General features: G+C 41.0%; 3 protein-coding genes across 4 annotated transcripts in view; 1 reads left to right on the forward strand and 2 right to left on the reverse strand.

Annotated features, from left to right (window-relative positions):
• The window catches only part of rgl1 (ral guanine nucleotide dissociation stimulator-like 1), a 174,575-nt gene that overhangs the window by 75,658 nt on the left and 76,533 nt on the right, over positions 1-22,384 (forward strand). The gene's annotated exons all lie outside the window — the stretch shown is intronic.
• On the reverse strand, positions 338-11,396 carry LOC308087691 (AN1-type zinc finger protein 5). 2 transcript variants are annotated; one of them, XM_080431760.1, is made up of 6 exons: positions 11,269-11,396; positions 9,427-9,628; positions 8,760-8,880; positions 8,516-8,643; positions 7,216-7,320; positions 338-4,499 (listed from the first exon to the last, which is right to left on the reverse strand). In XM_080431760.1, exons 2-6 carry the CDS (start codon positions 9,584-9,586, stop codon positions 4,351-4,353), a joined length of 663 nt encoding a protein of 220 aa, XP_080287886.1. In that variant the 5' UTR covers positions 9,587-9,628; positions 11,269-11,396; the 3' UTR covers positions 338-4,350. The 2 variants fall into 2 exon arrangements, with proteins under 2 accessions (XP_080287886.1, XP_080287885.1); XM_080431759.1 differs by having other exon boundaries at positions 11,253-11,387.
• Positions 11,995-21,808, reverse strand: plin3 (perilipin 3). Its single transcript, XM_080431100.1, has 8 exons — positions 21,667-21,808; positions 17,927-18,014; positions 17,196-17,391; positions 16,109-16,191; positions 15,393-15,624; positions 14,307-14,647; positions 13,292-13,510; positions 11,995-12,844 (listed from the first exon to the last, which is right to left on the reverse strand). The coding sequence occupies exons 2-8, from the start codon at positions 17,993-17,995 to the stop codon at positions 12,704-12,706; spliced, it is 1,281 nt and encodes a 426-aa protein (XP_080287226.1). The 5' UTR covers positions 17,996-18,014; positions 21,667-21,808; the 3' UTR covers positions 11,995-12,703.

Here is a 22,384-nt window from a genome sequence, read left to right on the forward strand (position 1 = left end):
CAGACCTCATGGTAAATTCCTGTTACAGCCAGCATACTTTCCAGCTAAACATTTGGTGACATTGTGTAGAGCCATTTGTCTATGGCGTTTTGCTGAGTCTGAGAAAAATACATAAGTACAAAGCGGTAGCCGGTAGGCCTACTGTGCATAGATGTACAGCACCTGAAAGAAAGCATTGGTTAAAAGAGCTGCCATCTAAACATGTGATACGTGATATTTACATATAGCATTTCTTAGAATAAACCAGCTTTTTTAGTTAGATTGTTAGTGATCGTTTCAGCCTCTCAAGACTTTGCAGAACAAAATGCTCAAATCAGGCAAATAAATGCAACAAGTGTAATTTAAAATAAACTTTGTGATTTTATTTGTTTTATACTTACTCTTACACATCATACAATCCTATTTTTTTTATTTCTTGTAAGAAAAACAAAACAAAATAAAAAGTTATCTGGTGGTGTTTCTGGGGGACTGGAGTGCCAAAAGGATTTCCTGCAGGACAGAACTATCAACTCTGTGAACATTCTAGAACTCATTTGGTGTCCCTCAACCTTGAGACAGAAATAATTACTTCATCTTCACTGTCTCTCATAGATACCATGTGCTGCTGTAAAACACAAGAGAATATTAACCATATTATTCAGTCACGCGTGGTTAAGCGGGTTTATCATCACCATCACTACCATCAACCATAAGCCTTGTTTGATGAAGACAATGATTATGTAAAGTTGTGCTAAAGACAAGATCGAACACATCAAAACTCCATGAAATCAACAAGGGAAAAAAAGTATAATGTAATAATATCTAGGATATCTAGTTACAGTTTGCTGGTGCCAAGTCCCTCATCACAAAACACTCAGAACTGCAGTGATTCATCAATCTCAGTTCTATCTGCTCCCCAATACGTCCCCAACCCCAAAATAAACACGTCAATTAGCTAGGTATAGCTTGATGAAAAATGACACTCCATTGCATGAATTGTGGTGGTTTACATTCAAACCGCTCACATTTTCACAAAAGATAAAATTAAAATAAAATACCGGGTGATATGAGCAGTCAATATAAAACAGCATGTGTAAAACCATGACAAGCATAACGTTCACACATCTGAACAATCATACACACAGTGAAAGACAGAATGGTTCAGTTCATTTAAGTCTGTAGCTTAAAAGGACGTCTAACCCATCAGAACTGTGCCCCATTTCAAGAAATGACTCCCTCCTGTTAACATGAAAAGTGCTGTAGACCCGGCATGTACATCAAGTCGGAAACAGGAAAGAGCAGACAGGTGTAGTTTCTTAATCTTAGATCTGTCAAGGAAAGGGGAGTATTTTCTAAGGGCCAGCTTTTTAGAGTGAAACTCAAACCAGCAGGCAAGGCAGAATTGCTTATAAGCACGTAACCATAAACCTTAAAACACAAGACACACACTGGGAAATGGGAAATTGTTGGGACGGTCCATTCACAAGTATCCTGAAATAAGATTATATTCATGTACATTTCCATCACACACCAATCACTATGAACTGCTTTTTGATCATTAGTGAGCAATTCAAATAACTAGGCTGATTTTCTATCTCCCTGAAGTCTCAGGGGCTTTAGGTGGGACACTTATCGCAGCAAATAGGCAGTCTTCAAGTTTGCACGCCAAGTCACTGATCCACTTAGACCTGCCCATCAGTAACACTTTCTAGGCCCTAGAAAGTCATGACCTTTGTCATGATTCCCTAGAATCTAGGGAATCATGACAAAGGCTAATTATTCAATCACAGGAGAGATGGATAAATACAGGCCAAGCTAAAAGGTGATATGCTGTGTGATATACACTTAAAGCATGTGGACTTCTAGAAATGCATATTCAGCCCACTCCTTGCATCTTTTCCAAGCCTTATATATTTAATGATTAAGACGAGGGAAAAGCGCAATTCTTTATGACCAAAATGAAGCCTGTTGCAGGGAACCTCTGTGCACAACTCACATAGGCCTAACATCTTTCAATATCATCACTATCTTATGAACAGTCATTTATAACGATAAAGGCATGGATTAGGATCCCGTACTTCAGCAAGGCTAAATACGAAAAGCTTAACAGTAGGGGCAAGTAGGGACATCTTGAACACTATAAAACCACTGCAAACCTAGGGGCCCTTGCTCAGAGATGAGCCAGTTCTTATCAATACTTTACATATATATTGGTAATGTATTCATAGAAATGCCAAATAGAGCTGCTGGTCAGTAAATAGGATCTTGGAGCAATCCTGCATGAGGACATTAGTGGTGGTTACAAGCCAGTACAACTTCTCTAGTCGGACAATAGTTACCCCCCTTATACTAGGCAGGTATAACCAGTGAATTAAAGGGGTAAAAAGAAAACAAATACGTGCCATCTCAGGCACATTCTTTTTTTCTTTTGGATAATCATGAAAAGCACTTTTATACACATTACTATTTTTGACCTTAATCCCCCTCGACTCTGGCAACAATCTACATAGGATTATACTATGGATAGGAGCAACATGGTATTTACATTTGAAACAAACAGTAGAGTCCTGTTAATTTGAACCTCAGACAGCCAAGGTTCCAGCCATGCATGCATTGTGCTACTGCAGTGTCTTTAAAACATTCTTGCTTCATTTTCAAACAGTGCAGTCAATTACAAAAGAATAATGTGTCTGACTGCACACATATGCATGCAAATTGGATCTTCCTAGGAGTAGCTAGCTAGAAGCAATCTTCATAGCAAGGACTCTTCTGAATCTTCAGCACATCATAAAAGCACAGCACGCTGCATCTCTGTAGTATTGCAACAATATTCACTTCAGCTGAGAGCAAAAGGTGTCACCATATCACCATACAGAGTAATAGCAACCCAGTTCAGTTTTCATTCAGCATGTGTCAGTGGTCTGCTGGTGGTTGGAGAAACATGGATATCCACTTGGCGTGCCTCCACAGAACAGAAAAGGGCATTCAAGAGCTCAATATTGCACCCTACTATAACCGGATGTCCGACTAATCAGCCAGCAGGCAAATTGTTCTGCAAGCCTGTTATACTCTGATCGGCTCTTAACTAGAAATGACCCAGATGCTGAACAAAACTGAGTGGGTGTGGCATACATGTTGTATTGTGCTCTGCAGTTGACAACACTTTATTTTGTTGTGCTTGGTGTCCAAATCCAAAAGAGAAAAAAAAGGAGAAAAAAATAGAACTGACATTTTACTGCACAATCTTTAACGGATTAACTGGACTCTACTCCATCATATATCAGAGCTTGTATATTTTTCTTCAAATGGTTACATAATCAAAATGGAATCACTTAAATATAATTGAAAAGGTTAAGTGCAAATCACTATGATTTGCTGACACATGCTGCCAATCCTCCAGCACAGACCAACCAAATGATGAAAAAAATAAAATAAATAGAATGCAATCACACAGTTCAAGCTAACTACAATATATTAATATAGATCTTCTGATGTCATACGCTCATTAAAACAGAAAGGAAAAAATATACAGAATTCAATCACTCACTTAAGTCAAGGGTCTCAATATCCCCCTCAATTGATCCCCTCCCTACCCAACCTGCCCACTCCAATAACTGTTCATGCACCCAACATCCGTATGTTAACACGATATAAAGAGAATCTCTGGAAAATGCAGAGACCTGGAAGTTCAACCTCTTGTGAACCAAAGAATAAGGGTATGTGAAAGAGAAGAAAATAAAACAAATAGGTCAATTTGACATCATTTTTAGTCTGGGGGGATGATCTATATCTAGACCTAAAAAGACCTTGCTGATACATGGAAGGACCCAGTCAGTTCTTTAGCTTACTAGCCTTCCCAATTGACCTTTCTCTGTCATTATGTCCTTAGCCAAGCTGTGGCAGCGTTCTTAAACAGCTTACCCCTGTCTCATTTTAACTACCTCACAGGGATTGTATAAAAATAAACTCACATGTTCCCCAAGTTGAGAAACAACAAAAAGGGATAAAAAAGAAAAAGAAAAAAATAATTAAATGTCTTCCCTCCCCACAGCAACACTAATGCCCACCATATCCTTACTGCTCTCTCCCCGACTCTCTTGGAAACACACGCACGCACGCACACACACACACACACTTTCATTCACACTCACAAATGCATTCAATCGCAGTCGCAGGTGGAGAGAGAGAGAAAGGGAGATGGTATTGAAGGGAGCGTCTGGACAGGGGCCGTGACTGCATCACCCCACCCCACCCATCTTAGACTACCATGAACAAATGAAGCCATTTCATCATGTGTTTTTCATCCAAGTCGCCATTGTTCTGTATTCACACTGTGTGTCGGGAGAGACTTTATATTAAAGTGCTCAGTCCTCATAACTTCTGGATTTTCTCAGCCACCACGATGGGGTTCTCTTTGCGTATACGGGCAGCAGCAGCACCCCGGTAGTCGTAGGGACAGTCATGTTTGTCAGAGTAGCGATGAATGGCGCAGAATAGGTTACCACAGCGACAGTCAAAACCTTAAAAAAAAAAGAAGAAAAAGGAGAAAAACATGGTCAACAGTAATCATTTCAATATCCAAGACACACATGTATTCATCTCTGTGTAGGGAATTCTGTCATTACAGCAGCCATTATATCATATATCATCATGCTGTGGGATAGCCATCCCACAGCATGTGCCATCTTTTGAAAACCTGTATCCCTCCTCAATCTGCCCGATTAACCCGATCCCCAGCATCCCAACACCATCAAAAAAAAAATTAAGTAAGTGTTGGAAGTGATGAAAAAAGCAATGTGTAAAACAGATCACTATCAAATTTAAGCTGATAAAAAATCTCATGAAATTGGCAACCCACCTTAATTTTTACTTTGTTTACTAAAGAGCTGGAGAGACGGGGAGACCCCCTTTACTGAACAAACACTATATATTCATGATAAGTATGAGAATATAGAGCTTTAACGTTTTAACAAAAAACTTTTTGTTATAATCAAAAAATATCACTTACAGCACCATCCAGTGGATGTACTGTATCAGTTCTGTCTCCTGGACGCCTGAATAAATAAATGCTGTCACTCATTTACTCTTAAGTGCCTACCTTCTACAGGTTGATTGATTCTTAATCAAGCGTCAATGAATCATTAACATCCCCATCATGGACCCTAGTTCTATTTTTTCTCTCTTACACTTAGTTATCAAGCAGAGCATTTGACATTGGTTTGACTGTATGGTTTTGCCCTCATGTTCTACTTGCAGGCTTTCTGGCATAGTCTTTCTGTCCTATTTGTTACTGTAGCTGCCTGTTGAACATACTGTATGGTTGTTTGTATAGTCTGTACAGTATGACTCATAGTGGACCACAATAGAAACAAGCTTTGGATTTTATGGTGCTTTTGATTGGTGACAATGTTGCTTTTTAATTGCTTGCCAATTGAAGTATTCCATCTATCTAAAGGGGGGGGTTAATATTTGAAGTGGTCAGTCAGAAAGATAATTAGTTTTTCTTGAGTTAACTGCAAATTGTGTTTACAAAAGAATTATCAGTATGAGATGGCTATGGAAAATAAACAATGATAGACCATAACAATACGTTTTAGCCTTTCCTACCCATAATATTACATACAAAAGCAGATCATTATAATAATTTCTGCTCAGAAATTCCATATCAGTGAATCCCTATTGTATTTGTGAGGTACTGTCTGTCATGGTTATGCATATTGATCTGCTTGACTTCTATGAAGAGCGGTTTACATATTACAGTACACCCAAGTCAAAGTCCTACATGCAAATATATCTGACAATTTAAGTGTTTCTGATTCTGACATTAATCAAAATAAACCAGTTCAGACAAAGAGGGACAAAATACACGTTTTTTTTAAAGGATTACGAATGTGCATGTCGTCTACTACTAAAAAAGTGAAAGCTCGAGTCCAGGAGACTGTTTTGAGGCTGGCCAGTTCAGCATTGGTGTGCAAGCCAGCAGTGCACTGTGAAATGCCTTGGACCGTGAAATGCACCACTAGCCTGCAGTATGTTGCTCTCAACTACTACAGTGGTAGGTGGGGTGGACCACATTTGCCTAAATCCTGGACTGAGAATGGTGATTTTGGAAATATAGGATGCAGGTAAGGATGGAGATTGAATATTAACCCTGAGACTGATTCTACAAATGTCTTCTAAAACAGTTTTCTGAAACACTTATGTTGCTATAATATCAGTGGTTCTCAAACTTTTTCATGCCAAGGACCCCCAAAATTATATGTATTTGGCCACGGACCCCCATCTCAAAATATTTAGTTCCAGGAACCCCCAGAAGCAAAGGTTTGAGTTACAAATGTTCGCTTAAAGAAAATATATATTCAAAGATTTGCACAAAATGTTGTGTAATGTTCATGGTTTTTCAAATATAGCAGATCTACAAGCTCATAGCACTCAGTGCCGCTCTATGAGCTTGTATATCTGCTATTTTTGAATAGCCAAAGTATAAAATAATGGTTAAAGTGGTTACAATCTGAAATTACAGATGCTTTTCCGGTCTTAATGAAACATAGTAATACATTCCGAGGAAATTTGTATATTGAAGAGCACAAGAGAACAAGTCAAATGGAAACAAGCCCCTGGGGCTTTTTGTGTTATCCTTTTAGCAAAACCTCTGAATGTACTGCCTGTAGTTAATAATCATGCTAATAAAAATTATTCAATCAAGCAATCAAAGAGTCATTTCAGAAACACGCACAAACCCAAATGACTCAGTGTATTTGCAGAGTCCTAGTGAGCCATGCTCACTGAGGGTGTAAACGCCTCCTGGCCATCTTAGTCCTCAGAACATTCTGAGAAGGTGACCTAATCCCATAAATAAGAGTTCTTCTGACAATGCAATGTATTTGCCAAGGTCCACTTATGGTGCCAACGTGTGCTCTGGTACCAAGGGCACTCTGGCAATACTCATAGTATTCAATCCAACAACCACACATTTCAACACTTTGCACCAAAGGACTAATATGATGCAAGTAACGACGTCAAACTAGGATAGTGTCCCAAAGAAGTCTAATAACTTCTAAACGCTTATACTTATAAAAAAGGACAAATAATGTGCATCTGAATTTAAAATAAAACGTTGAAACTGTGAGGGGGATAAAAATGATCTAAATGTTTATGTGACCCATAAACCTTTGAACCTTGTCAGTAGTTAACTATAACCAATTGCTGCGTATAACTTGAAATTGTCTTCCTCACCAGTGAGGCCCACTTTCTTCCGGCAGGTGAAGCAGCGGTTCTTTTTCTTGTTTTTATCAGGGGTCTGGTCACCATCAGAAGTCTGTGCTGCTTCTCCTACTGGCCCTGGTACAAGAGAACAAGAGAAGCTGGATGAGCTCAGTTACACCAGTCCATCCTTCAGTTACTGAAATGGACCTTAACAGTGACATTTTTTGTCTTCACTCCCCCAATTTTAGCCTGGGAACCAGATTAAAGGAGTAGTTCAACCAAAAAAATACTTGAAGATTTTTTTGTTTTTGTCGCATTCCTAAGCCAATAATTTGATTACCGGCGGAAAGATGCTAATGTATCTGGTAGGACACTCAAAGGAGACTCTTTGAATCTCCTACCGGAGAGACCGCCGGTCATCAAATTATTGGCTTAGGAATGCGACAAAAAAAAAAAATCACCTTGAATTCAATGCTTCATGGGGTGTGTAATTGATAGAAAATAAGTACTTTTTTGGGTGAACTACTCCTGTTACAAGTTCATGTTGTATATGATATGGCAGATGCATTGGGTCTGCAAGATAGTTGGTATTCAAGCCCACGTTATTCTCAAAGTTCACACATGTCAGATATAAAAAGCAGGAATTTACATGGATCCTATCTGGAACTGGCTGATTGGGACAACTTTTTCAGAGCCCTGAATCTTTGAAGGAGTAGACTCCTGATTTCTCTTATCTGCTGCTGTGGATGCAGACGCTGTACCCTGTATTACACCACACATCTCTGCAAGCTGAAGTCTACTTAATTATGTTTTGTTTGCACGTTTCGTAGCTCTGATTGATCGTAGGGTCATCCAGTTGTGTCCAGAGGCATTTTGGTCTGTGCCTGTTGATAATAGCCCCTGGAAATAAACGGAGAGTTTCCAGACCAATTTGCATTTGTGAATATATTGGTCTGGTGATGTCAGGGGGATAAACGGCGATCTTTTACTTTACTTTAATCCTCACCACCCCAGGCCTAATCATATACAGTATTATTGTTCTTGTTGTGCCGTGTTGCCGTTAGCACAGTCTTGTGGACCTTTTCGCTGCTTGTACATGTATTAGTAGTCACAAATAAACCATCTTGACTCTTCTTGATTCTGATATGCAACATGGGGTAAATTCTTCATTCAGCTCAAGGGAGATGATGGGAGATGAACTACCGAGGTAGACTCTGTGTCAAGTGTATGATGAAAGCAGTGTCGAGAGTTGTGGATGCCAAAGACGAGAAAACAAACATTCTTGTATTTTTGTATGTCCTTGTTCTCAACATGCATGATCCTGTCTGACCTGTGTTTTTGGATGTGCCTTCCTCCTCCTCTTCATCTGCTTCAGCCCGGTCCGAGTCTACAGCTCCTGTATCCTGGGAAATGCTCATGGCTGTCATCTGCTGGGTTACAGGGCTGGGCGAGCTGGGGCTGAAAACACACACACACACACACACACACACACACACACACACAACAATGATTAGAAACCATGTGTTTCGCAGTCAACCGGGCTGAGCAGATTCCCTGTCAGTCATTCAACATACCTGGGTGTCCTCTCTTCAGGTGGCGTTCCCACCCCCTCTGTGCAAGGCTCTGGGGTCGTGCTTTCTACAGACACACCGGCTGCTCCTGGGGACCCTGCTGGTGACGTCGCAAGACTTGCAACTGTGAGGAATAGGACAACGCAATATGATAGTCCACACATGTCCAGAACTTAGCGCAAAAAATGGGTGACCTTCCACTTGTAGTGAATTCACATGCTAATATTTATTAGAACACCACAAGGGGGGGTTAAAACAAAAATATATATATTTAAAAAAATAAACATATCAAGGATTGTGCAGGAGAGGTATGAAACCCCAAAGGGTTTATAGTAAAAGAAAAAATATCCCCTGTAGAATTTGCTATTTATCCTCACAGCTCAGTTTGTTTACTTGACGTAACATGGTGATGCTATTCATCAGCTATACTGGACTAGCATGATGTGCTATGAGTCATTGTCAACTAACAATGGAGAAATCACTCTCTTGCTTTCTAATGCCAAAGTACAGGCAGCCACTGCTACCTATTTTCTCCAGCCCCTTTTAGCAGATTCCAGCACCCCCATTAAACGTGCCAAGCCCATTTTGGGGTAATATTCCTGTTGTTCTTACCTCTTACCTGGCCCATACTCAATATATTTTTTAGGTCAGCCCTCTCCCATCTTCCTACCTTTCTCGCTCGGGGGGCTGGATCGCCCCCCTCCCTGTTGTCTCTGCAGGTGTTCCTTGTAGCAGACCGAGCACATGCCGTTGGTGCGAGGGTTACCATAGAAACCGCATCCCATTGCGCAAAGCATTGGCACCTGCGTCTGATTGGTCTCCTGAGCCATGCTCTCTGACAAAAGGGGCAAGGGGGATGGGAGAGGATATTCCTGGAAATGGGGTTGGAAGAGTTGGTCAAAACTATTAGTGTCTCTTTGGTCACATGGTGATTAATTTGTCCAACAAGCTAAAAGAGCTTGGAGACTGGAATTGGGAGCATGAGAACAGTGTTGGCACTTAAAATGTGTCCCTGGGTAGACCTGTGTGTAATAGTTGTGTCATTTAAAGGGTTATAGTTACAGGCCTAGTTACACACACTTGAGTGTAATTTTCTAACTCAAGGGGCCATTTTGCTCTAATGAAAACTAACAACCAAGATTATGTCCCCCACCACAACAATGCCAAATAAGCAGGATTCAACTTTGCCACTGTAAACAGAGATTTAAATATACTCTGGAAAAGCCCAAAATAAGATCACTCCAGATGAGCATTTTTTCCCCCCTCTTTAATGTACTAACAGTGATGATAGGTAAACTAGAGTGTTGCCATGGCAGTCAGGAACAATCACAAAAACTGGGAAAGCAATGCAAACAAACGGGTTTATATCAAAACAAAAACATCAACAGAGTTTAAATATAGTCTTAAAACCCCCAAATAAGAACAGAGCATGTTTCTTATTTAATGCACTAACAATGATGATGGGTATGATGAGCTAGATTGTTGCCATGGTAGTCAGGAGGAACAATCACAAAAACTGGGAAGGCAATGCAACGGGTTTATACGAAGACAAAAACATCAACAGAAGAAAGATGGGTTGTTTGTTTGCTACTGTAGCTGTACAGTAGATGTGTTAGTGTAGATATGTAGTGTGTGTGTGTGTGTGTGTGTGTGTGTGTGTGTGTAGTGCCTGCCTGCATGCGCCGCGCAGCCAAGATGTTTTGATCGGCCACCAGCAAAGTTCACAACAAAGAACAAAAGCTAAAGAAATGTCTGCTCAAGACAAGTCTGAACGCGAAAACAAATGGAACAAAAGGCCTCCTGATAATAATACACAACGTATAGCCCGCTGGCCCGAGTAGAGCTGGATAAACAACTTATATACAAGCTGATCGTCATCGTCCCACACTTTTAGTTTTAGTCCGCAGCCGAAAACAATCGCTGTCCTCTGGCTTGTTGTTGAGGCTCAGTGTAAAATATAACGCACAGGATCGTTTACACTTTGTCGCACGATCGTGTCGCCGGACCCAAAAAATGACGTAACTAGTTTAAACTGAAAGGTGTCGACTTGTTGTTTTCAGTTGAAATTACGTCATTTTTGTCCAGCGACACGATCCGTGCGATTAAGTATGATTTAAAACCGAGCGATCGTTAGCCCACAACGGGCCATCGGGTCAGCTCAGCTGGCCGACTTGTTGTGGCTGCTGTGGCACTGAAAAGAAAAGCGAAGCTAACAGTCGATCCCAAAGAAAAACACACATTCACGGAAAACAACCGTTAAACTGCCCGATCGCGATCGGCAGTTTAACGGTTGTTTTCGGTCTCGAGACGGCTCTAATAAACAAAACCCCCAACCGACACTTAACGATAGCTATAGCTAGCAGCCCTTTAGCCAGACAGCTAACACCATCAGCCAAACCAGAGAACGGTGCGCATCGCGACAGCGGTCTGGGCTCGTCTAACGGGATCCGATCGGCCACGATTGTCTCACAAAGTCACCGAGGACAAAGGCGATACCTGAAAGTCAAAGTACCGAGGGCTGTCGACGACCTTGGTCTTCAGATTTGGACAAGTTTGTCTGTCCTCTTGTTGTGCGCGCGGCCTCCTAACCACCAGCGCTAGCTCCCGACATGAGAAACACAACGAGCATGACGTCACCCCACCCAAGCAACAATTCATCATTCCATGAAATGGGACTCAGAGATCAGAGAGGACCCCCATGCAGGGTAGGCAGCATCCCACTGTATCAGAGATCAGAGAGGACCCCCATGCAGGGGCAGGCAGCATCCGATTCCTACCGTATCAGAGATCAGTTGACTTTTGATTGATCGATTGAGTACTTTATGAACAGTTTGCAAAGACAAGCACAGGGAAGTACAGTTCAATACGAAGGTCTGTTAAGAGGATTTTAAACTCCAGAAAGCACTATGGCTTGTTTCCATTGGGGTCCTTTGCACTCTGTACTCAATTCATGCAGGGCCGGCATCATCCTATGTGCTGTATCAGAGATCAGTGTGGACCCCATGCAGGGCAGGCATCAGCATCATCATCCAATGGACAGGTCATGATCATCATCATGAGCATCATCTAATGCTCAAACGTAAATGGAACCAAATGGACTGGTTCCATTTGTACACTGTCAGAGTTACAGACTTGTAAGGGTCAATTTAGAACCCCCTCAGGGAACCCTGAGAGTCCCTGGACCTCACGCTGAGAACCACTGATCTAATGTATATGATCACACACGGACACACTGAGATGCTATGCAGTCCCAATTTTATTGACATGACAGGTCATTGTTGTTATTAATGCTTTATAATGAGTCTGCCATTTCCACCAACAAAGTGCAAACATAACCACAAATGAAATGTTGTATATATATATATATATATATATATATATATAGGTCAACTTGAAAATATATATTTGGCACCGTCTGACTGACTTTCTGTGTGTGTGTGAGTTGGGGATGGATCCATGTATAGGTAAGTATAGTAAGTATAAGTTTGCATTATTTAGCTTTGTAAATGACATTTCTTTAAATGAATAAATACAATTCTTTCAAAGATGTTTTTGGTCCCATTTACAGTCATTCTAGGATTACAAAAGGCATATTTTCCCCAGCAGGTTTTCCTCAGAATTTCTACACAAAAAAAATAAGTGAACAAATGATTTCACCTCTTTTAGAGGGTTTAGGATTTACACAAAGTTTTATATTCAAATGGCAATGTGTTCAAAATATATATTTGTAAAGTCCACAATTGTAAATGCATTTATAAAGTACTCTATGTATTTATATATTTATATTTAGTGCATACCAGTTGCTTGTGCATGATTGAGACATCAGCACACACCAATGCAAACATATCTATACAATCTCAAGTCATTAGAAAGCAGCACAATGCAAAGGACATTTTTAAAGTGATCAGCACAGTTATTACATCGAACCATGAAGATACGGAACACGTTTATTTTGGTGGGTCTGTCTTCACACCTGCCTGCTCCTCCACTTCTTTCTCAGTGAGCATTGGGGCAAACGGACCCACCAGCCAGTTGAGTGGGGTGTTGTTGAGCAGATACTCCATAACCCCATCCAGGGACTGTTGTACCTGAGAGCAGTAAGATATTATGTTACTTTAAACCTAATATTTAAATCCTTATCACCATTGCAACTTAAATACATAAATTCAACTTCATATGCCTCAAAGGCGTCTCAAATATTGATGTGTCACTAAAAGAGTGGAAATAGAAACTGTAAGCTGGTTTGCCCTAGATTCAGAAATACATGCAAATGAGCAGATTCTCTTGGGAATGGATTTGTTTATTACAATATATTTCCTGTTGTTTTCACTGAACCTAATTTTATAGTGTCTCTCATGGGTGATGATTTACTAATGAAAAGGTAAAGGAGGTATTAACTCACTGTACAGTGTTAAGTACTTAAATGATTCCAAAAGCACAACAAAAGTGAAGCAAACATTTCCAGCTTTGAACTGAATCAAGCCGAGTTGATGCCACGATAACAACCACCAACAGCCTGGTGGTGTAATTAGTACCTGTGTTAGGTGTTGACGGCTCTGCTCCAGGAGGAGGGGTGTGATGGTACTGGTGTTCCCCAGGGATGAGTGTAGTTCTTCGGCCGACCGGCGCGCGCTGGCCAGCTGGTCCTGGACCGCTCCTGGCAGACCCTGGGCACTGGACACCACGCTGGAGCATGCTGCCCGGATCTGGTCGCTGAGACCGTGCACCATGGAGAGGGCTCTCCATTCCAGCTGCTGTAGGCAGATGATTATTCATAAAGCAACCAGAAATAGTGATGCATTGAAGGGGATAACTTTATTTATCATTTAATGAAGTTGGCCTGATTTTGGGTCTTCTTCCCTTACAAGACAATGCTCATGCTGTGAGAATTCTGTTGTTTTTCAGGCAAGATAGTAATACATTATTTACACAAAAATGGTCAAACTATTTCACTTCATACTTTATAGCATTGGGAATCTTGGAAATGCTTTAACCCACTCATCTGTGTCATTTTAGATTTTAGCTATAACCATTATTGTATATTTAGGCTATTCAAAAATAGCAGATCTACAAAGCTTGTAGATCTGCTATTTTTGAAAAATCTTGAACATTTGTGCAAATCTTTGAATACATATTTTTTTGAAACAACATTTTTAACTCAAATCTTTGCTTCTGGGGGTCCCTGGAACAACATATTTTGATGGGGATCGGTGGCCAAAAACATAATTTTGACAAGAAAAAGTAACTTGACAAGAAAAAGTTTGAGCACCACGGATATAGCAACAATAGTTTTTTCAGAAAACTGTTAGGATTTAGAAATGACAAATGTTCGCTTTAAAAAATATATATTCAAAGATTTGCACAAATTTTCACGCAAAAAAAAAACAACGCAGATATACAAGCTCATAGCGCGGCACTCTTTGCCGTGGTATGAGCTTGTATATCTTGCTATTGAATAGCTTTTGAATAGCCAAAGAAATTACACAGATGCGTTTCCGGATTGAACGGGTTAATTGTAATTAATTTCATGGACTACAGTCCTGACCTCACCTCCTTCTCATCTTTAGGACCATCCGCCTCCGCCTGACCATCTCCAGGCTGCCTCTGCTTCCATTCTGTCCAGAGCTGGAGCAGCTGTTCCGGGGCTCCTCCTATCTGGTTACCGGCAGTACCCAGAGAGGTACGGGCGCTCTCCAGTAGGTCCAGAGTACTTGTAATCTGAGATATTGCAGAATAGGAGGTATCCCTGGCATGCCGGGCCTTGACCAGGGACTGCTCACGGGCTCGCTCCTGTACCTTGGCAGAGAGCTTTCCCAGACGGACAAAATAGCTGGGGCTGGAGGGTGGGGTACCAGTCACCTCTTCACTGGTGACAGGCTCAGCCACAGCAGCTGAAACAGAGAGAACAGAAATTTCCAACAACTGATTATCTCGACAGTTTGTGTTTTGGCAAATTATACATTCACAATCAGTTTCTGGAAGGTCACAGATTTCAATGTGAACCGCTCCTGTCTCAGTAGTGATCACATGGAGTACAGTTCAGCAGGCCTACATGGTAACATGACATCATCAGTAGCAGGTGTCAAAGCTGTGAGAGTGCTGGAGATCTTTGCAGGTTTATGGGCCAAGTTAACAGTTGGGGTGTTCATCAAAATGTCCCCGTCTTCCTCAGCTATGAATAGCCTGAGCCATTCATGTGTTCAAATCGAGTCACTGTACTAAATCTTGATCACTGCTCCCTTACCACATCATCTGGATCGGCCTATGTGATTAGGAAATATTACATACAGTCATTGCGGAAACATATCACTCAACAGTGCAGCACTGCTGGTGTGAGTAATCATTGACTGTTAATGTTCTCTACGCCCCTGGTTCCCAAACGTATTAGCTCGAGACCCAAAAGAGAAATCTATTGTTTCCCAAGGACCCAAACTAGTGAAAATAGACGATCTACAAGCTCACAACGCATCTCACGACGCGTTATGAGCTTGTAGATCCACCATTTTCTAATTTGTTTATTTTATTTATTCATTTTGAAAAATGTTTTGAAAATGTTTTCAAATAACAATTAAAAACTAAATGGGTCCCGACTCCCGACCCAGTGTTTGACAGTAAGCTTAGCAGCTAGTTACTGACCCAGCTCTCTCTCACTAAGTGGCAGGTTCTGGTCGACCCAAACCTCGGACCGACTGAGAGCCATCCCGACCCCACTGCTGACCATCTGGCCCACCCGGGTCCCCAGGACTGAACTGAAGCCTCCGCTGACTGCTGCCCAGCTCATCCCCATGCCACTCATCCAGGCTCCCATCACAGCTCCAGTCACAGCATCCTTGGCTCCCGTCAACATGCCCACTGTATCTGACACCACCTGAGGGAGAAGATGATGAACCTGAATAATATGCTTTAACAGAGTAGAATAGATCGATTTCAGCATCTACAACTGTGGGCCATTTGGAACCAATGTGACCACTAACAAATGAGGTTGTAAAGTGACGCAAAGAACAAACAGTATTAATGTTCTCCTTTGAGTAAGTGATAATGCACTGTGTCCCGATATAGGATAATAATAGACGAGACAGAGGTGAATGGAGTCTTATTTTGCTCTATCAATTCAGGACACCTCGGAGTGCATTGTCATAGTTATACCACTACCACATACTAGAAAATATTAATATAAAAAACAGCAAAACAAAGATGCCATGTCTTGGTAACCACCTTCTGTTAAAGTTTGTTTATTATTGTTGTTAAGGTTACATGCAGTTTATTATATCACAAGCACTGATGTAGTTGTAAATACGTTTTAAGATTTGTGCTTGTGTGGTAGAACTGGAATATATGGCGCTCCGTCTAACCTTGTCAGCAGGCTGTTTAAGGATGGGCAAGTTTTCCTCCATCTTATCCATTCCCATCATGGCATAGTCATTCACAGCAGAAACTACAATTAAGTAGCAACAGAGGGCAAAAGACAGGGGAGAAAAAAAAGAGTATTATTAAGCACATAAACCCTGGGATCCCTATTTTGGGGGAAAAAACTTTCAGAAATAGCAGAATTACCATATATCTATCAGCTCACAATGCGTTCCCCCCCATATTCTGGTGGGGGAACATTCCCAGAAAATAGCCAATCTACAGTACAAGCTCACAACTTGTCGCAAAGCGTTGGGAGCTGGTAGATCGGCTATTTTCGGCTAAGATATTTGGTGTAGAGGGGGGAAAAGATATTTGGTGTAGAGGGAGGAAAAGATATTTGGTGTAGAGGGGGGAAAAGATATTTGGTGTAGAGGGGGGAAAAGAGCTGACCAAGTACAGAGCCAACCCGGTCAACTAAGTATTAGTTTACTATAGGGTTTAAGTTGTTAAGTGGTTAAAAGCTGAGATAAGAAAGCAAAAATGTTGCAACACTACAGTCACTTCCACTGCTGTGGATACCATTTCTGAAATCGGATTAAACCAGTTTTTAGATTGAGAAAGGCTATTCAATTGGGCCAAACATTAGCCATTATTTCTTTCAGTGTCAGGAATATTGTATCATCGTCAAACAGTGGAAGCTGAAACATCCATACAAACAGGTGAGGAATGCATCAAATAAGTGATTTAGAAGCTTATTGAACTTTACTGTATGTATATACTAGTCACTGAAAGGCACTAATAAATTAAGGGCTGTAGTAAAAAGAATAAAATAAAGTCAAGTCTCGTTTGTGGCAGTTGACAGTTCTTAAGAAGAAATCTCACTTTTGTAATTCATGTGGCATCTTTATGCACTTACATTAGTAGTAATACATTGAATTCTGATCTCAATCTTACATCAGTGATGTTTAATGTGTTGCCTGGATTCTTGAAAAATGTCACCTCACACTATTTTTATGCTGAGACTGTGTACGGAAATAATCTACTAAACATGTGGTTACATGTTTAGTAACAACTTTAATTTGAACCTACTCTGTGGCTCCAGCATATCCAAAAGGGGCTTGGACCCTGTGGTGGCAGCTGCTCCCAGGGTTCGAACCCCACTCTCCGCAGCATCCATCACCCCCTTCAGCAAGGGCATACTGTCCTTGGTGCTGCTGTAGGCGCTGGACACCACTCCACATGCTGAACTTACAAAGGGCAGGTTACCCACCCTGGATACGACATTCTGGGAAGAGATTCAACGCTACAGTTAACAACAAGACGTACAGTAAAGATTTGGAGATCTTTGGAGACTATGGTACTTGTCAAGGCCCACATGAAGAGGAAAAAAAATACATTCAGGCCAACACAAAGCCTTTCTCAGTAACGGGTATGACATTCTGCTTACACACAATAGCTTATGCAGAATAGCTTTTCTGTATTCTGTGCGAGCTGCTGCTTTCACAGAATAGCTTTTCAGTATTCTGTGTCAGCTAATGAGGAATTCCACCCACTAACACGTGAGCCAATTGAGATTCTGAAGGTCAAATGATTATCTTGTAATATAGCAAAGTTTTCTAAGAAGCTTAACCACTACCCTGTTTCATACAATACTTCATTGTACAATGGTGTTGCGTGGCAAAAATAGCCAATCTACAAGCTCACAATGCGATATGACATGGTGTACTGTGCGCTACAGCGCTTGTAGATTGGCTATGTTCACAAACCTAGGGCAAAATAGGGAGCCAGGTTGAAAGTGGTTAAGAAACAGCGCTCCTCACCTGTTGGTCTTCATTAGGTAGCTGTGTAGCTGGCGCTCCACCAGTCTGCTCAATGTCTGTGTCTGCCATTGTGACTGTTGGCTTCAATCTAAACAATGAATAAATATATTCAATTCAAACTTTATTTCAGACACACAGGGGGTCCATAGAGTACATACAAATCATCAACATCACACCAAATTAAACAATACAAATAAACCATAACATCATAAATAGAGGCAGACTCTCCAGTGTTTACACAGCCTGGACGAGTAACGGAGACAGCTCTTCCCAGGATTGACTATATCCTCAATAATACTGTTCCGGGACTCATCCAGGCGAGACATGAATCCATACATGGAGTTCCTTAATAGAGCCTCACATGTGTGGATTCCACATGTTACAAACAAGTGACTGGCACTATGCCATCTAGGGACCTTAAGTATCCTCAGGGCATCATTGTAGGCCACTTTAAGCCTCCGCATGCTACCTTTCTTGTATGTGCACCACAAGAAAGCTGTATACATGGGAGTGCAGAATGCTTTAAAAAGTGCCTGAACACATACTGAACCTGTGAAGCAGCATATTAGCCTGGGCATAAAGTTTACGGCACTGTCTAGAGATATCTCTATCTCATGGCGATTATCAGTGACAATGTGGCAATGGTACTTGATTTCCTGGCATACAGAAAGACGACTGTCACATAAGTGAAAGGCTAGGAAGGCCAATTTCTTGTCCTCATGGCTTCTCACTATCATTACACTACAATCTTTTGCATTCACTTCCAAATTGAATTATTTACTTTTACTGCTCCTAGTATTGATGATTTTTTGTATAGTATTGTATGTCTTTATATGTCTTGACGAATTGAATACATAGGACCACAATGGAAACAAGCCCACAGGGCTTTTTGTGTTATCCTTTTAGCATTATAACTGTCTATATCTGCACTTTTTGCAAACTGTTAATAAAGTATTAATTCAAACAATCAATTATCTTCAATCTCTGACACGGAACAGAGTTGTGTATACATACACAGATTGATTCACCTCAGTTGGCATTTGCCATCATGATGAAACTTTCTGTCCTTTGTTCTCAGGCCTAATACTTCATCTGCAATGAGATTCATGCTTTGAGGAGCTTTCTGACAGTTTGTGTTTAATATAGACGGCATGACATTGACAATTCAACCATGTTCACTTAATTTATCAAGCAGTATGATGCAAGAGGGATGAAACCACATCCCATAAAGCAAGGAAGGTAGTAATATAATATGAATGATGGATTTTTCTTTCTCGTGGTTTGTTTTTATTCCTCAAGCAACTAGATTTGGATTGAAACACAGTGTGGCATCTTAGCTTCTATGGCGGGGCAGAATGTATGATTTATTGGTGAAAATTGAAAGCCGTGCTTCTGTATAAATGCACACCATGTTGTCTGAAAAGCATGTACCAGACGACTTTCCAGATAGCTGCTGGAAAGTGTTTTTTTTCCCCCACTTGGGTTTTATTTTATATTGCGTATAATAAACATAACATTGACCCCGCCTCAGGCGCTCACTCACCAAGGCCTCTACCAGCAAGAAAACAGAGAAGCACCCCTGTGGGAAAAGCGAACCTTCATCAATCCTTGACCATCTCTACCATCTCACCACTTGCAACAACCTCGGTTCTATCAGATGGCAGCTCTACTACCCGCCCGCCCCCTTCACAGCTATCACAACCCAAAGCAAGTCAATTAACATTTTTACATCTGTGACCTGATGTACAAGGTCACGGAGGCACATGACGTGTGATTGCACTGCCAGAGACGCAGAGTACGGCGAGCGTGGCCTACCAGCTGTCACCAGCTGTCACTTCTCAAGAGAATATGCTCTCTGTTCTGAATGCCAAGAAAGAAGAGGCTGCATGGCTTCCTAACAGCCATAGTGTGACAGTTGAGGAGGATTATTTGCCATCCCTGGCCCGAGGACACTGATAATGTGTGGTAGTGGGCTATAGAGATAGGCCTCATATCCCTTGTTGATGCTGTCCAATCACTGATTACTCATTTCCTTCACTTCCAAATGAACTACACTACAGCCTTGCAATCAATAACAGCTACGGAATGGAATTTATAAATAGCTATTCCTTTTGATCAGTTTTAATACAGAATTCCAGATGGCACAGCAAAGACATAAAATTGCTCAATTATAGTCTGGTCAGCAAACCATCTTGGCAGTATGAAGCCTGGTGTTTGACGCAATCTGTTTCGACTCTCCAAGTGATTGCAAAAATTGCAATAGAAGATGTTGTTAAGCAAGATGGGGTTTGTTCAGAGAGGCAATGGGTGAAAATTTCCCTTCCATCATTACAGTCTCGGAGCAAAGTCTGAGATTTAGCTCCCTGATAAACAAGTTCACGATAAAAACCATAGATACATTGTGTAGCTATATTACAGTTATATGGAAGGCGATAATGCACCGCTAGATAAAAACAATTTATACTAATAAAAAAGGAGCCAAAAAAGGTTGTCACAGTCACCTATCACAGTGGCCGAGGTGTCTCTTCTAGCTCCTTGCTAATTTCATGACAAAAATACTACAGGGGGGCCGCCAAATCTTTGTGTGATATGGATTTTTTAAAACCACTTAAACCCTAGAATCCCTATTCTGAGGGGAACATTAGCCGAAAATAGCAGATCTACAAGCTCACAACGCTGCAAGGCGTTGTGTGCTTGTAGATCAACAATTTTAGGCAAAGAGGTTTGGTGTAGAGGGAAAAAAGAGCAGATCAAGAACAGAGCCAACGGTCAAGTTCACCAATTATTGAGGGTTTCATTGGGTAAATGACTGAAATAAAAACATGAATTCACACAGCACTGATAGTCTATTAAGCCATCTATGAAATCTATGAAAAGGTTTAATCTGCAACACAATTCTATACAATATGTAGTAGTGGGGGTCCCTGCTTCATCTCTCTCTCAGCTAAGGGGTCCTTGGCCTGAAAAACCTTGAAGACCCCTGGTCTACGGTATGGCCAAAAGGGAGGGGAGGGGATGAGGAGGAGGTTAGGGGTACTGCCTCGCCCATCTGGACCAGCTGGTGAGTGACCTCTGATGAAACTATTGGAACACTTGGCTGTCTCACAGGTAGGGCAAAGTATCATACTGTAGCTGAACAGTCAACAGGTACGTGTGGTTTGTAGTGGTATAACTTTACTTTGATTGGGTCAACAGATACAAATTCCATGGTAACGTCAAAACGTTATGCCATGGAGAGAAAGAAAGAGAAGGACGAGTTTAATTCATTAAATGGGACCCTCCATTTTACTTTAGCACTTTAAAAGATGTGTGAGAGAATTAATTTGTTTTGGTGAAGTACAGTCATTTCAGGATTATTGCAATGCTGCGTTGAGTTTGATTTCTATAGGCCTATTATAGTCCAAACTGAATTAATTAGATTAGAATGATAAACTTGACTCCCCTAATTTACTCCCCCATGCTTTCAAGCTACAGTACAGTTTAATATTCCCATGTCGGATTCATGAACTCGACCCCTCAACAATGGGGTTAGCAAACATCACTTCCCTCATTCCTGAACACAACAACTGGCAAAACAGAATTGTTAAATAACTCAAATCAACTAAAATGTTGTGTACATACATGGCCTGGCTGTCCTGCAAGCAGCGGTGTTGGACTAGCCTCTCGCCTCAAACAAAAACAAACAACTTATAAGTTGATGATTAGAGAGAACAGAAATAAAAACCGTTAGTGGGACTGACCTCTCTGCTGCGGCTGATGTTTTCCTGTCCTGACGTGAACCGACGAAGTGACCAGCAACTTGTAGCTCTGTCAACTACGATCAGGCCCTTATTTCAACACAAACTATTGTGCAACCCAATGAACACATGACATAAAGCAGAGACAGGCGGGGTTGCACATTGTCGCTGAATGACTGTTCAACTTCAACCAATCATATCACACAATACAGAAGCGAAAGCAAAAAGTCAGAAAATGTGGAAGTACGTCATAATTAGCCATCTGTCAAGACCGTCATGGGTGAACTTCAACCTGGTGTTTGCACTTTCTCCATTTACGGCCAGTGCATCTACATAAACGTTCAAATTTAAAATATAAAGCAATTACCTCATGACCACAGACGTTAAAATGATGTACGGGCTCTCATAAGTACCATTATCTTCCGTATTGTTCAATAAAAAGCATTTTAATCTGATTAGTGGCCATTTTCTCACAGAGTTATAACGTATCAGAGTGCAATACACATACCAACCGATAGGGTCGCGTAGTTGAAAGCATATGGCAAAATACGGAGAAAATGACAACCAATCTGATTAAAATGCTTTTTATTGAACAATACAAAAGATTCGGGTATTTCTGAGGGCTCGTACATAATTGGAACATTTGTGGCCATGGGGTAAGCATTTTACATTTTAAATCTGAACGTTAATGTAGATGTACGGGTAAATGGAAAAAGCGCAA

Source organism: Gymnoscopelus braueri (genome assembly GCF_963280865.1).
Source record: "Gymnoscopelus braueri genome assembly, chromosome: 6".
Classification (NCBI taxonomy): domain Eukaryota; kingdom Metazoa; phylum Chordata; class Actinopteri; order Myctophiformes; family Myctophidae; genus Gymnoscopelus; species Gymnoscopelus braueri.